General features: G+C 35.8%; 1 long non-coding RNA gene and 2 gene segments (V, D, J or C); all 3 read left to right on the forward strand.

Moving 5' to 3' along the window:
- Positions 1-6,117: 6,117 nt before the first annotated feature.
- LOC103469165 (Ig heavy chain V region XIG14-like) lies at positions 6,118-6,549 on the forward strand. The segment is given in 2 exon segments: positions 6,118-6,160; positions 6,248-6,549. Coding segments are annotated over 2 exon segments (345 nt in total).
- Positions 6,550-11,214: 4,665 nt separating this feature from the next.
- LOC108166469 (uncharacterized) lies at positions 11,215-12,914 on the forward strand. Its single transcript, XR_001776832.1, has 3 exons — positions 11,215-11,658; positions 12,403-12,569; positions 12,661-12,914. It is a non-coding gene; the product is annotated as an uncharacterized LOC108166469 (long non-coding RNA).
- A 1,653-nt stretch (positions 12,915-14,567) lies between these two features.
- Positions 14,568-15,141, forward strand: LOC108166499 (Ig heavy chain V region XIG14-like). The segment is given in 2 exon segments: positions 14,568-14,607; positions 14,702-15,141. Coding segments are annotated over 2 exon segments (342 nt in total).
- Positions 15,142-16,097: the final 956 nt, after the last annotated feature.

Raw genomic sequence — 16,097 nt, forward strand, 5'->3', positions numbered from 1 at the left:
GATCATGCAAAATTTGTCCATTTGCTATAATAGATGTAATTGGTTGTTTAGTTTCCAATTGTTTTATTTGCCATGCCAGTAACTTGCCTGCTTTATTGCCCTGTTCATAGAATGTTTGCCTGAGTCGCAACAAACTTGATGCCGTCCTTGAAGCTGAGTATTTATCATATTCTGCTCTCAAAGCCAATAATTCATTTTCTAATTGTTTATTTCCTCTATTTACTTTAGCTTGGATTAACCTTTTTTTTATCTTCCAATTGTGTTCGAGTTTTTTCAGTTTGTTTCGTTTTAGACCCTGTGTAACTAATAATGTGACCTCTGAGGTAGGCCTGAAAAGCTTCCCATTTTGTACATGCTGTCGTTTCTGAAGTATTAAATTGAAAGAATTCGTCTATTTGTTTCCCTAAATATTTCACAAAGTTTTCATCTTGTAACCATTTATGTTGGAACTGTCATCTCGGCGGGTCTCTCTTTAATTGGTCATCTCTATAAACCAAGCAACATGGGGCGTGGTCAGAAATTACAATGTTATCAAAGAAGCAATCTTGGATTCTAAACTGCAACTCTGTAGAAATTAAGAAGAAGTCTATTCTGGAGTAGGTTTTGAAAGAAATTGAATAACAGGAGTATGTTTTGATAACTGGATTTTTCTCTCTCCATATATCCATCAACCTCAGCTCTTTCATCATTCTATAAATTACAGCTCTACAGTTATTATGCGATTGATCAATTCCAGTTGATCTGTCCACACTCGGGTGTAATGTACAATTAAAGTCCCCTCCCCCCATTATGTGAGATCCTTTAAGCGTAGACAGAGTGAGGAGTAAATCATTGTAAAATGTACTATCATCCACATTAGGGCCATATATATGAGTTAAAATTAGAGTTTCCGACATTAGGGAGCCTTGAAGTATTAGGTATCTTCCTCTTTTGTCTTTAATAATGTTTTCAATTTGCAATGGTACCGATTCATGTATTAGTGTCATAACTCCTCTAGAATGAGATGTGAACGGTGCTGTATATATATTGCCCCTCCACCTCACTTTCAGATTATCCTCATCAAGAAGATGCGTTTCCTGGAGGAATACAATTTTAGACTCCATTTCTTTCAGACTATTCATGACCTGTTTGACTTTTTGAAGGCGTTGGAGCCCTCTGCAGTTCCATGAAATAAAATTACATTTTACAGTTTGAGACATACATCAACAAAAGTAGTGCGATGCTTAGCATTGTAAAAATGTGAGACACAACAAAACCGGATGGTAGAACATACATCCAACATAGAGAACATAACCCTTTCCCTACCTCCAAATCCCTTCCCCAAACAGGTGGAGCCCCACCCACATCCATTATATCTCCCGTTATTGCCTCTAGCCAATCCACAATTATTGAGGATCAGCCGAACCACATTTAGCTTATTCTGCAAAAAGTGCTCCCGTTGCTGGTAGACATAATAAAGACTCCTGCACACTAAAATTGACTAGCATTTTAAGGTACTCTTCACATTTAAATGATTATTGTTACCCAAGTTAGGAGCCCAAATATGCAACATATTAGAAACATAAACATGTAACAGACCGAATTAAGTTCGCGTCTGAGGCATTACTTAGTGCTCTGTGCGTCTCGAGCTCTCCGGAGTTTTTTGATAAACTCACTTGCTTCCTCTGGTGTTTTGAATGCCAGTGTCTCGTTTTCGTATGTCACTAGGCGCGTTGCAGGATAAGTTATTGCATTGCGGATGTTCAGATTGCGCAGCACCTCCCGGATCGAGTCGAACATTTTCCTCAGCTGGTGTAGCCCGGTGGCCAGGTCGGGGTAGAAGCGGACCCGTTGTTCTTTATAGAAGATGTCCTTTTTTCGTGCAACACGAATGACGGCTTGTTTCTCTCGGTAGTTGAGGAACTTCATTATCAAGGCTCTGGGTCGGGAGGCGCCGTCCTTTCTCGGGCCTAATCTGTGCGCTCTTTCCAAGCTCAGAGAGGTCTGCAGTTTCTCCCTCCCCAGTGCTTTGGGTATCCACTTTTCCAAAAAAGCACATAAATCTGAACCCTCGGCACCTTCTGGCAAGTTTACAAGCCTTAAGTTCTTCAAGCGAGACCTTGTTTCCAAGTCAATGAGTTTGTCTTCCATCGACTTGTTTTTAGCCTATAAGGCGTTCACGCTAGCATGTAGGTTAGCCACTTCGTCTTCCGCAGAGGAAATACGGTCCTCTGCTCGCGACATACGTTCATTATAGTCTTTCATCTCCTGTTTCATATCTTGTAGTGTCACCAACAGATCATCGAGTTTCGAGGAGAACTCACTTTTCAATGATTCGAGCGCGACCAAAATTTGGTCAGACTTACTATTTTCTGAGTCACTAATTTCTTCTTGCGCGGCCATGTTTTTGTTGGCTTTGCGAGCTTCACCGCGAAGGTTGTGGTCGAAAAGCTTTGTTTGTTTGGATGCCTCACTTTTCCCTTTGAGCAGTTTAGTCGAGTTAGGCATTATATCCTTTTCCTTACACAAATTTTTCGTGAACAGCAGTTATTTTCCCCTAATAAGCGCGGCAGACAGCGGAGCGAAGTTCTGCATGTCTTCTTACGTGGCCGCCATAACCGGAAGTCGGATGTTTTATTTTTAACCATATTATTTTCATGTACTTATTCTTAGCTTCTAACTATAATTCATCTTGTTAATATGTAAAACAAAGCAAAAAAATATATATAAATATATTTTTGTAACGAAGAGAGAGTTAGCAAAAAAGTGCTACATGAACAGTAGATGGGAGTAGAGGAGAGACAGTTAAACAGATCATGTTTTGGTTCAGGATTTCCTGTTTTTTAGGATTTCCATCAGCATGTGGTTCAACTGAAAAATTATTGTTTCCCAAAAATTCTCTGGGAATGCAGCTATAAAACATTTATGGTAGTTTCTGTTCTAATTAAATTGATTCATCTGTTTTTAAGATAACACGTTAATATGACAGTTGGTGTAGAAAATAAGCAAAACCTGCTTAAAAGCTTCAAATGAAAAAGTGGAATCAAGATGATGCCAAATAATTTGAAAATTGTTTTAAATATCAGTGTTTGGAAATAATTTTAAATGATCACAAAAATGCGTCTTCATAGATCAGATGATTTCAGTTTCTATTGCAGGAGGAGTCAATGCAAATATGCTCCACTTTTACATGTCTGTTAGTTTAAGAGCAGCAGTGAATCAGTGGTGAACACAGCATGAACAGAGACAAATGGCTTCTACGATGATTAGACTTGAGGTTGTTCTTGCCTTTAGTATTTTGTCTGCAATCTTGTGCGGTAAGAACAATTTTTTTTAAACCAAAATCATGACTGATGTAAATAAATGGTGGAAACACAATCTATAATTATCTGTTTTTCTGCAGGAACTGATGGTCAAACACTGACTGAGTCTGAATCAGTGGTTAAAAGGATTGGAGAATCTCACAGACTGACCTGCACATATTCTGGGTTTAGTAGCACTCCTTACATAGCTTGGATCAGACAGGCAGCTGGAAAAGGACTGGAATGGATCGCTTATATCTACTCTGACAGCAGTGGCATCTACTACTCTGACTCAGTAAGAGGCCGGTTCACCATCTCCAGAGACAACAGCAGAAGTCAGGTGTATCTGCAGATGAACAGCCTGACAGCTGGAGATTCTGCTGTTTATTACTGCGCTCGAGAAACACAGTGACACAGAAAGCAGAAACACTGAACAAAAACTCCTCAGCGTATGAACAGCTTTACCAAGAAGTCACCACAGGGGGAGCCCTAACAACATCAACCTTTGACACAACTAACACATTTAGAAAACCCCCAGACTCCACTGTGTGGTAAAATACTGGTAGCTGTGGTTCCCAGAACTTTAGCTTAAGGTAAATTACGTTACGTCTGGTAGCCACAGAACGATATCGACCCGGTATTTGACATACTTTTTTATTTTTATTTTTTTTGACAGTGTAGAAGCTCTCTCTGGAGAAATTACTTTGAAAAGAATTTAAAAGCTATTTGTCTTCAAACAGTGTTTTAGTGAAAGTGAAAATAGTGTCAGTAGATAAAAAATATTATCTTTTAAACCTTGAATGTCTGTTAAGATTTTTTTCTGTTGTTGCGCAACAATCCATGGTAATAATTTAACACTTAGTGCAAGAATATAACTGCAGCACTGCAACGCAGACCACTTATTTAAACACTTTCTATTGTTCTTTAGAGATTCCCTCATATGGATCACGATCTGCATTGTTTTCTCCACAGGTGTGAAATGTGAACAGCTGACCCAGACAGCCTCTGAGACTCTGGCCGCCAGGTCAACGTCTGATCATCACTTGTCAGGTCTCTTGTTCTCTGGGCAGCTACACCAGGGCCGTGCAGAGACCAGTAAAGGGTCAGGTGCTCAAAAAGGGCACATCTAACCGCATTTTAGGACAGAATATTAACAAAGTCACCGAGCTTTCGGAGTTTAATAAACAATGATCAATTACAAATGGTGAGATATACAACTAGAGTTATTACATCTTAACATAATAAAAACATAACAGCTGTCTTGTAATATTAGATATATTGTTCATGCAGTTCAAAAACTGCATGTTGACCACGACATCTACAGTCCTCGTTCCACCACCTTTGGCTGCTTGTAGTAGATCCTTTCTTTTATGTTTCTGACGTCTTTCTTTATGTGGCATCTTTGAACTGAAAAAAGCCAAATATAATGAATTATGATCAGAACACTATATTAAACCATACAACCAATTCTTTACCCTTGTGTTTAAACCAATATGATTTTCAGTTAGTAGCACAACATAATATTAATTTCAGAGAAAATGAGACCTCTGCTTTGGGGTTCAATTTGTTTCACAATTATTCTATATAAAAAAAAAAACTAACCTCAATTAAATAAAATTGTGATCAAAACATTTTTAAGTGTAACAATTTTTTTAAACCAAAAAAGTGGCTTAAAAATCTTTTATTTAAATTAAAAAAACACATTTTTGTCTCATGAAGTGAAAAAATTATTAGTAAAACAAATTTTTTTGCACATGTCAGAAATCTCTTCTTTCTATTCAAAGTTTTTGTTTGTGATTTAAAGTTTTGCTTGCGATTCTCACACGACGTCGTGGGCGGGGCCTAAAATCACAACAAAAGATTCCTGATGTGTGCAAATAAAAATTTATGTTTTACAAATAACTTTTTAAGTTCATGAGACAAAAATTAGTCATTTAATTTAAGAAACGTTTTTTAAACAAAACTTTTAGTTTAAAAAAAGAAATCATTACGATTCCAAATGTTTTGATAACAATTTACTTAACTAAGGTTAGTTTTTTTTAAATTAATAATTGTGAAACAAATTTAACTGGATACTCTGCGAACCAGACCTTAAACTTACTTAAAGTCTGGATTGAATTTTTTCCCCTTCATTAATGATACACGTTTATTGGACAGGAGCAGCTTGATTAAATATTACATACATTATATCTATCATGATAGTTCAGGGAGTGTTATTTTTAATTCTAAAAGAATTAATGAATTGGACTTTTATGTAAGTGCTATTCTCCTTCAAGATACATTTACCCAACGCTAGAATAAATGCCTCTAGAACAGGGGTCTCAAACTCAATTTACCCGGGGGCCATGGAGGCAGAGTCTGGGTGAGGCTGGCCGCATAAAAGATTCCACAAAAACATTAAAAAAATATCCTCAAATATCAACATTTCATTATTTCTCCAATACATGAACTGCAGGCTTTGGCTTTGACAAAGACATGATGAAGGTGTGACAAAATTTAGGGTGCGTTCACACTGCAGCCTGAAGTGACCCAATCCCGATTTTTTTGTCAAATCGGATTCCATTATTTAAAGGGGCAGGTGTTCAAGCCCCCTTATTTACGTTTATATATTTAAACTTTACACATAAATCAGAGAATTAAATTAAGAACAATATAATTGGAAACATACAATTTTCTAATACTAGTCCACAGCACATTAAAAGTCTTTTTATCCTGTGATTCTGGTGGGGCTGGTTTGTTATTATGCAAATGAAAATAATCATGTTATAAAGTCTTGATCTGATGCTGTCAGCTGCAGAGGAGGAGAAACTCCCATCAGATCATCTTCAACATCAACATGTTCTCTGTAGCTCTGCTGCTGCTGCTGGCTGCTGCATCCTGTGAGACTCACTGAGACAGAAACATTTACAGCATGATGACAGTAAACATTGTTGATAATTATTCATTTTTAATGTTTTCCTCTTCAGGTATAAAGTGTGAACAGTTGACACAACCAGCCTCTGTGACTGTGCAGCCAGGTCAACGTCTGACCATCAGCTGTCAGGTCTCTTATTCTCTGAGCAGCTACACAGCTTGGATCAGACAGCCTGCTGGGAAAGGACTGGAATGGATTGGGCTAAAAAATACTGGCTATTCATACTACAAAGATTCACTGCAAAACAAGTTCAGTATTGACTTGGACACTTCCAGTAAAACAGTGACTCTGAATGGACAGAATATGCAGCTTGGAGACTCTGCTGTTTATTACTGTGCCAGAGAGACACAGTGACACAAACAAGCAGCAGAGCTGTACAAAACCCCCAAAGAGCCTGGGTAGATGCTCCAGAGGAAGTGCTCAAAGACCACATGTTTCACTGAGAAAAGTCTTTGTTTAGAAAATGTTTTAATATTCTCTTTAAATTTTCAAAGATTTTAAAAACTCTTGTAACTGTGTACAATGTCCTGTGAGCAGCTTTATTGCCCTGTGGTGAATTTTTTCACTGACTAAAGTGTTTTTTTGTCTCCTTCCCAGTGACACATGGAGACAGGCACCAGCAAGACTTTGAATGCTGCAATGATAAACAGGTATAATAAATTGATGGTTGGAGTTCTTCCAGCTAATGTTCCAATTTCAGTTTAGTTTTGCAGGGAAGGAAATCTCTGTAAAACATACCAAAACAAATCAAACATCAACAACATTATAGTATTTTAGACTTTGTTGTAAACAAAAAATAAAGTTTCCAACGACTCCACAAGAACCAAAACTAAATGAAGACTCTTAAAGTTCCAATCTCTAAGGTAGAGACGTAAACACTTAGATTCAACAATTCCAGATCACAAAAATAGACTTAAAGACACTTTCTACTCAATTCTAAAAGAAAACAAACCATCCCAAGTCAGAAAAATAGAATACATTTGTACCAGACTCCTAACATTAATTGAATATCAACCTATAATTAATTAAATTCACATTACATGAAGCATATAGCTACAGTTGCTATCATTATTAGAAAAAAAGTGCTAAGTAACAAGATGAAGTAACACTTTATTTGACAGGGTGTGCATAAAACTGTCATGACACTGTCATAAACATGATGTAACATCTGTCATGAACATTAAAGAGTCTTTATAAATGTTTATGACTGTTGTCATGAAGTGTCATTCACTAAATAACGATACGTTCAATGCAAATGTGCTTTAAAAGTTGCATTAAAAGTCCATTAAAAGTGCCACCTTTGCATTACTTGGTAAATATTGAGATTTTAATGCAAACTACAAAAAACATTGAAATCAGTAGCAGATAAAGTTTGAGCTTTTCACATTGTGTGTCCAGCTCTGATTTACATTTACTATTTTTTTTTTCAAAATTGCCTTTTCTTTTAACTTGTTGCTATCAGTTGAGAACTACGTAAAATCTGAACATTACATCTAATAAAAATACTGCTTGACTAAAACCTTTGAACATATATTGTTGACATGACAAACTGGTATTGCACCAGGTTTCCCACAGTGGCACAGTCAGCAGAACTTTATGAAATCCCTTCGGGACATGAATAGGTAACATGAAGCAACCAGAGGGGGCGCTCTAAGACTATTTATAATCAGGTTGAATGAGAAGTTATGTGAAATGTTATGAATCAAACAAGAGGACATTCATTGAAAATAATAATAATACTAAAAAAATCAATATGAGAATCACATTTAACAATACATTCTGAAATTAGACATTGTAAAAAAAATGCTGTTTGCCTCAAACAAAGTGATAAAAATATGAATCAGCAGAAAGTGTGTAAAGTTCACATCATAAACATTAGGATAAAGCTAATGCCTTCTATCACGGACTTTTTCTTTGCTTGCAGAATTTCCAGTGAATGTGAATTAATAACATACATAAGAAATGTGTATTTATTTATTTATTTATTTATTTATTTATTTATTTATTTATTTATTTTTACAAATACTGCCTGCAACATGGCTTATAAAATAGAGAGAAAAAATACAGTAGTTGTTGCTCTCAGTGTCAGTTTTGCCATTGAGTCAAATTTGCCCTTGAGCCTCTGCTGTCCTCTTCATCATGCAGCACTTCAGCCTTTCAAAACCCAAATGAAATAAGCATAACATCAAAATAAACCTACATTTTCATATGATATTACAAATTTAAATTCAGATGACTCGCTATAAAGAATGATTTTTACTTTTATTTCTTTTCCTCAACTTGTGGTTTAACGGGAAGGAATTGTGTTTGTTTGTTTGATCTGATTTGGATTTAAACATTCATAGATTGAAACAAAATAAATGATAAAATACCTGAAAAGGAGTGTTTACTTTAAATGATTAACATATATAAGAGAGTTATTAAAATTGAATGTCCGTCTTAGCAGGGGGAGGAGTTGATGCAAAACAACACCTTTACATGTCTGCGAGAGAGTTCAAGACCTGCAGTAAGTCAGAGACAAACACACTGAGCAGAGACAAATGGCTGCTACAATGTTCAGACTTTATGAGCTTGTTGTTCTCATCCTGACAGTTAACTGGACAGGTAAGAACAAAACATTGTTTACAGGAATGTCTCTTAAATAATAAATAGAGAAACAATAATAGCTCAGAACCTAATGATTTCTATGTCTGCAGGAACTGATGGTCAAACACTGACTGAGTCTGAATCACTGATTAAAAGACCTGGATAATCTCACAGACTGACCTGCACATATTCTGGGTTCAGTAGCGATCCTAGCGTAGCTTGGATTAGACAGGCAGCTGGAAAAGGACTGGAATGGCTTACTTATAGCAGCAGTGGCAGCAGCAGCATCTACTACTCTGACTCAGTAAGAGGCCGATTCACCATCTCCAGAGACAACAGCCTCAGACAACAGCAGATGAACAGCCTGACAGATGGATATTCTGCTGTTTATTACTGCGCTCGAAGAGCCACAGTGACACAGAAAGCAGAAACACTGAACAGAAACTCAGAGCTTGAATAGTTTCAACAAGTGGAGCTTGAGCACCGCTTGTCTTTGTCACAACCAACACATACAAACTTCTTACTGAAGAAAGAATTTTGAAACCATTTTAAAATGTATTATTTTCCTTTCAGGTTTTTGTATTAGTATTTAATGACCAGGATAAATTAAGATTCAAGATAAAATAGACAGATAAAAGTATTTCCATTGATAGAACAGTTACTGTTTCTTTACATTTTCTTAGAGTTTTCTGTCAAATTGTTTTTGAATGACAGTCAATGGCAGAACAAAAAAAAGTACTGCATACACAAYACAATTGTAGTAATAAACATGTCATAAAGCAGACCACTCATTGAAATCTTCTGTTTTTTCAAGTCTCACTGCATATGGATAAAAAAATCTAGCAAAAACCACAACATTGACGTAAATACACACATGTTTATAACACAAATTTTATCATATTATTTGAATATTTATTAAAAAATTCTTCATTACTTACTATGACAAAAATATAATGAATTTCCCGAATATGTAGCTTAATGTTATAGGGAAAGAAAATTTTGTGAACTTGCTTGAAAGTTTCCTCAACTGGTCATTTCTGGACCAATTGAGGAAAATTTAAACCACTCAGATAGTCTCATGTTTAAAAAGAAAACATTTAAAAGCACTATTGTAGATTATAACTGCAGTATCTGTTGGTTATAAAATAAAAAAAGGACTCATACTAACTCAGATATAGGTTCTTATTTATTTCATGTCGGTTACATGCATATTCGTAAATACATAAAGAAAAAATTTATTTTCAAAAGAGAGAGAGGAAAAAATCTAAAACGGTTTTTCAAGAAGAAAAAAATATGAAAATGTAAATTGCTTTTACACAGTAAGTAGTACTAAAAAGGTAAGCTTTTTCAGAGGCAAACTACTGATAGCAAAAAATCCTTAAACTCTCAATAGGCAAAATCTAAATATTCCTTTATTAATGGACCTTAATGATGGAACATTGAGTTTCTGCCTATAGATTACATTTAGATTATATTTCAGAACCTTTGTCTGCAGGAACTGATGGTCAAAAGTTGACTGAGTCTGAATCAGTGGTTAAAAAGCTTGGAGAATCCCACAGACTGACCTGCACATATTCTGGGCTTAGTAGCACTCCTCACATGTACAGGCAGACAGGCAGCTGGAAAAGAACCGGAGTGGGTCGCTCATATCAGCACTGGAAGCAGCTACATCTACTACTCTGACTCTGTGCAAAAACCGTTTCACCGTCTCCAGAGACATCAGACGTAAAGTGTATCTGCAGACGAACAGCCTGACAGCTGGTGATTCTGCTGTTTACCACTGCGGACGAGCCACGGTGACAGAAAACAGAAACTGTACAAAAACTCATAGTTCACGAATAGTTTTAACAAGAAGCCACCACAGGGGGAGCCCTAACACCACTTTTCTTAGGTAACTGGCTCTCTGCCCTTACTGTTTCTTTTGTGTTTATTGTTATTCAGTGGAGTTATTCCTTTCAGTCCTATGCTGAACAAACACCATACAACTCTCATTTTGTCCACTTAAAAGAATAATTTCATATTTACTTACTATTTTATTAGCTGGGTCAGACAACCTGGGGAAAAAGCACTAAGTGGATAAGTCAGATTTTAACAAGTAGCAAATATAGAAAGATTTCACTCTTCAGCCATATGCCAGACGTGTTCCATTGAGGTTCAATTTTTCAAGGAACCTTATTGAATTATTGATTGTGGTGAATATAAATGCTTGACCCTGTATGACTAATTTTGAGCCCATATAAGAAAAAACAAGTAGAACGTAAATTATTTTGAATTTTAGAACTTTTTTTTTTTTTTTTTTGCATGACTACTCAAGTCTGGAAAAACAACATTTCATTTAAAATGAAAATTCATGATGCATATGTGTAAAAACATTAACATTGCATAATAAATATGTATATGTCAACCATTTCCATTTAAATCACACAAATAATTTTAAAGCAATATCATAAATGCAAACATATGTGCACATTATTAAATGTGCACATTTAATAATGTGCACATTATTTTTTTAATAATGTGCACATTATTTAAAAAAATTTGCACTTTTTTTAATAATGTGTTTTTGATGGGATTGGTTTGGTATTGTGCAAATCAGAAGAGTCAGGGCTTATAGATTTGATCTGATGCTGTCAGCTGCAGAAGAAGAAAAACTCCCATCAGATTCATTCAACACCTTCATGTTCTCTGTAGCTCTGCTGCTGCTGCTGTGAGTCTCTCTACGATAGAAACATTTAATGGATGAATAAACTGAAATGAATCTGCATTGTTGCTAACAACTGAGTTTTACTGTGTTTTTCCCCAGGTGGAAGTGTGAACAACTGACACAGCCAGACTGAGGCTGTGCAGCCAGGTCAACGTCTGACCATCAGCTGTCAGGTCTCTTATGCTTTGAACAACTAATGGACATATTGGATCAGACAGCCTGCATGAAAAGGACCGGRGAGGATTGGCAGCTCATGTGATGGATGCACCCCATATAAGATTCACTTAGTATCATCATAGTTTCTTCCAGTAAAACAGTGACTCTGAATGSTCAGAATATGCTGCCTGAAGACTCTGCTGTGTATCACTGTGCCAGAGAGTTTTATGACACAAACAACCTTCAGAGCTGCACAAAACATGAACAGAACAGATTACCTTATTAAACTAAACCCCAATGATATTAAAATAGTTCTTCCAAAACTATATCAATAACTTTACTTTTCCCATGTTTAGCTGGAATCCGTCATTGACATAATCTCTGACTCTAACTCACTTGATTAATGTGTTAGGCAAGAAAAAAAGGGACAAACATGGTTAGTAAGCAAACAGTGTGTTTAATAAAATGCAGGGTTTTGCACAGAACAAAAAGGTTCTAAATGCAAAAACATCAAATTAAATGCAATTACTTGAACAAATTGTGTTCAAGTTTCATTGTTAATTTCTGATTTCAAAATAATTTAATTTGACATTTTTTGTAGAAATAAGTTAAATCTGCTGTAAAGCTTTATATGTTTTGTTAACATGAATCCGCGTCAAATTGTTTAATAATGTCTTCAGAAATGAAAATGTTTGAAAATAACTTGAAAAAATCATCCAAATTTGCTTTTATTGATCAGATTAATTGTGTTTCTATTCCAGGAGGAGGAGTCAATGCAAATACTGAACGCTCCACTTTTACATGTCTGTTAGTTTAAGAGCAGCAGTGAATTAGTGGTGAACACAGAATGAACAGAGACAAATGGCTTCTACAATGATTAGATTTAATGGTCTCCTTGCCTTAATTATTTTGTCTGCAAACTGGAGTGGTAAGAAAAAAGATTAGTTTTTTTAAACAAATTCATGACTGATGAAAATAAATGGTGATGAGACAGTAAATAATTATCTGTTTTTCTGCAGGAACTAATGGTCAAACATTGACTGAGTCTGAATCAGTGGTTAAAAGGCCTGGAGACTCTCACAGACTGACCTGCACATATTCTGGGCTTGGCAATCCTCACATGCACTGGGTCAGACAGGCAGCTGGAAAAGGACCGGAATGGATCGCTTATATCTGGTATGACAGCGGTGGCATCTACTACTCTGACTCAGTAAGAGGCCGGTTCACCATCTCCAGAGACAACAGCAGAAATCAGGTGTATCTGCAGATGAACAGCCTGACAGCTGNAATAAGTTAAATCTGCTGTAAAGCTTTATATGTTTTGTTAACATGAATCCGCGTCAAATTGTTTAATAATGTCTTCAGAAATGAAAATGTTTGAAAATAACTTGAAAAAATCATCCAAATTTGCTTTTATTGATCAGATTAATTGTGTTTCTATTCCAGGAGGAGGAGTCAATGCAAATACTGAACGCTCCACTTTTACATGTCTGTTAGTTTAAGAGCAGCAGTGAATTAGTGGTGAACACAGAATGAACAGAGACAAATGGCTTCTACAATGATTAGATTTAATGGTCTCCTTGCCTTAATTATTTTGTCTGCAAACTGGAGTGGTAAGAAAAAAGATTAGTTTTTTTAAACAAATTCATGACTGATGAAAATAAATGGTGATGAGACAGTAAATAATTATCTGTTTTTCTGCAGGAACTAATGGTCAAACATTGACTGAGTCTGAATCAGTGGTTAAAAGGCCTGGAGACTCTCACAGACTGACCTGCACATATTCTGGGCTTGGCAATCCTCACATGCACTGGGTCAGACAGGCAGCTGGAAAAGGACCGGAATGGATCGCTTATATCTGGTATGACAGCGGTGGCATCTACTACTCTGACTCAGTAAGAGGCCGGTTCACCATCTCCAGAGACAACAGCAGAAATCAGGTGTATCTGCAGATGAACAGCCTGACAGCTGGAGATTCTGCTGTTTATTACTGCGCTCGACAGCCACAGTGACACAGAAAGCAGAAACACTGAACAAAAACTGTTCAGACCATGAATAGTTTTAACAAGAAGCCACCACAGGGGGAGCCCTAACACCACTTTTCGTTGATGACTGTCACTCTTCACCTACGTTATGATTAGATGCTTCAGATAAGAGCATGGAGTCATTCTTTCCAGTCATTTGCTTTAAAACGTGGATGCAGTTTTTTCTTGCAAAATATTTGTGTCCTTGTTTTCTTGCTGCTTTGTGAGCCAAGTCAGACAACATGGGGGGGGAGACTAAATGGATTTATCTGATTTTAACAAGTACCAAATAAATGTTTTGATCTTTGAAATTATGGCAGGAGTGTTAAATTGAGGTGTGCTTCTCAGGAAAATATTTTTGAATAACAGAATAAATGTTTGAGTTGGTTTGCAGATTTTTGATGATGTGTAGAAAAATGTTAATGTGAATTTCATTTATAAAGCATTGAAAAACTGATATTCATTGCACCAAAGTGCTGTACAATATTACAGTAGTATAAGAAGAAAGAAAAGACACATAATGAATTCAAACATGCGCAAGTTGTTATTTTAAAAACAATTTGTGATTATTATAAGATTGTTCCACTCTAACAAAAAATGAATGAACCATAATATTAAAACACATTATTTAAAGACATAATTTACCCATGATTTTCATGTATTTAGACTTTATACATAAATTCTCAATTTCAAGTAAGTAAATCTCAAAACTAATTAAAGGACAATATAATTAGATACATATTATTTCTTACTGTTGGTCCACAGCACATAAAAATTATTTTAATCTTAATGGGGCTGGTTTGGTATTATGCAAATGAAAAGAATCATGTTATAAAATCTTGATGTGATGCTGTCAGCTGCAGAGGAGGAGAAACTCCCATCAGATCATCTTCAACACCAACATGTTCTCTGTAGCTCTGCTGCTGCTGGCTGCTGCGTCCTGTGAGTCTCACTGAGACAGAACCATTTACAGCATGATGACAGTAAATTGAATTCATTGTTGGTAACGACACACTTTTAATGTTTTTCTCTTCAGGTATAAAGTGTGAACAGTTGACACAACCAGCCTCTGTGACTGTGCAGCCAGGTCAACGTCTGACCATCAGCTGTCAGGTCTCTTATGATCTGGGCTATGCAACACACTGGATCAGACAGCCTGCTAGGAAAGGACTGGAGTGGATTGGCAGGAAATATACTGGAGGTTCTGACTACAAAGATTCACTTCGAAACAAATTCAGTATCGACTTAGACACTTCCAGTAAAACAGTGACTCTGAATGGACAGAATATGCAGCTTGGAGACTCTGCTGTGTATTTCTGTGCCAGACAGACACAGTGACACAAACCAGCTGCATAGCCGAACAAAAACCCCTCAGAACATGAACAGATGATATCAAACCACCAAAGGAGGAGCTTTCAGTTCATTTATAATCTCTGGAAACTGTCAACTTTACTTTGCTCTTTTGTAAAAACATTGCAGAAAAAACTCATAGTTTTTCTCTCYTCTTTTTATATGTTTATATTTAAAGTGAACAAAAGTCAAAATCCTCATTTATGAGCACAGTTGATGAATGAAGCTGATTCTGATTCAGAAAATTGAAACTGTTATAGTTAAAATATAACTCTCAATGTGACATATACGTAAGACATTATTTTATATAAATAATGTGTTTCACCTTCCACTAAGAGATTTGTCAGAAACATTCAGTTTGCTGAAAAAAATATTTTATTTTTGTCATCAACAATGATGTAATACAAATATGTTCTTATAATCAGGTTAAATCAACACAAGCTGGACTGAAAACATAAAATATGCAGGGGATACTTGTACCATATTAAACTAAACCTCAATGTTGTTAAAATATTTTGTTTCTAAACTTTGCCAACACCTTTACTGTTCCCATATTGATCTGGAATCCTTATTTGATTTCTTCCCTAATTCACCTGATTAATACACAAGGAAAAAAAGGGACAAACATGTTTAGTAAGCAAACAGTGTGTTTAATAAAAGCATTACAAAACATTCTGCAGAGAACATCAAGTGGCAATATAAGAGTGAGACACATCTACAAAAATGTTCCAAATGCACAAAGATCAGATTATATTTATTACCTTAAACAAATTGTTTTCAAATTTCATTGTTGATTTATGATTTCAAAATAGCTTAATATGACAGTGTGTGTAGAAACAAGTGAAAACTGATGTAAAACCTTGTATGTTTTGGTAAAAAAAGGAATCCACATCAAATTGTTTGAAAATGAATTCAAGTATCAAAATGTTTTAAAATAATTTGAAATAATCTCCAACTTTGCTTTTTTTTAATCAAATTATTTGTGTTTCTTCCACAGGAGGAGGAGTCAATGCAAATGCTAAATGCTCCACTTTTACATGTCTGTTAGTTTAAGAGCAGCAGTGAATTAGTGGTGAACACAG

Source organism: Poecilia reticulata, linkage group LG8, assembly GCF_000633615.1.
Source record: "Poecilia reticulata strain Guanapo linkage group LG8, Guppy_female_1.0+MT, whole genome shotgun sequence".
Taxonomy (NCBI): domain Eukaryota; kingdom Metazoa; phylum Chordata; class Actinopteri; order Cyprinodontiformes; family Poeciliidae; genus Poecilia; species Poecilia reticulata.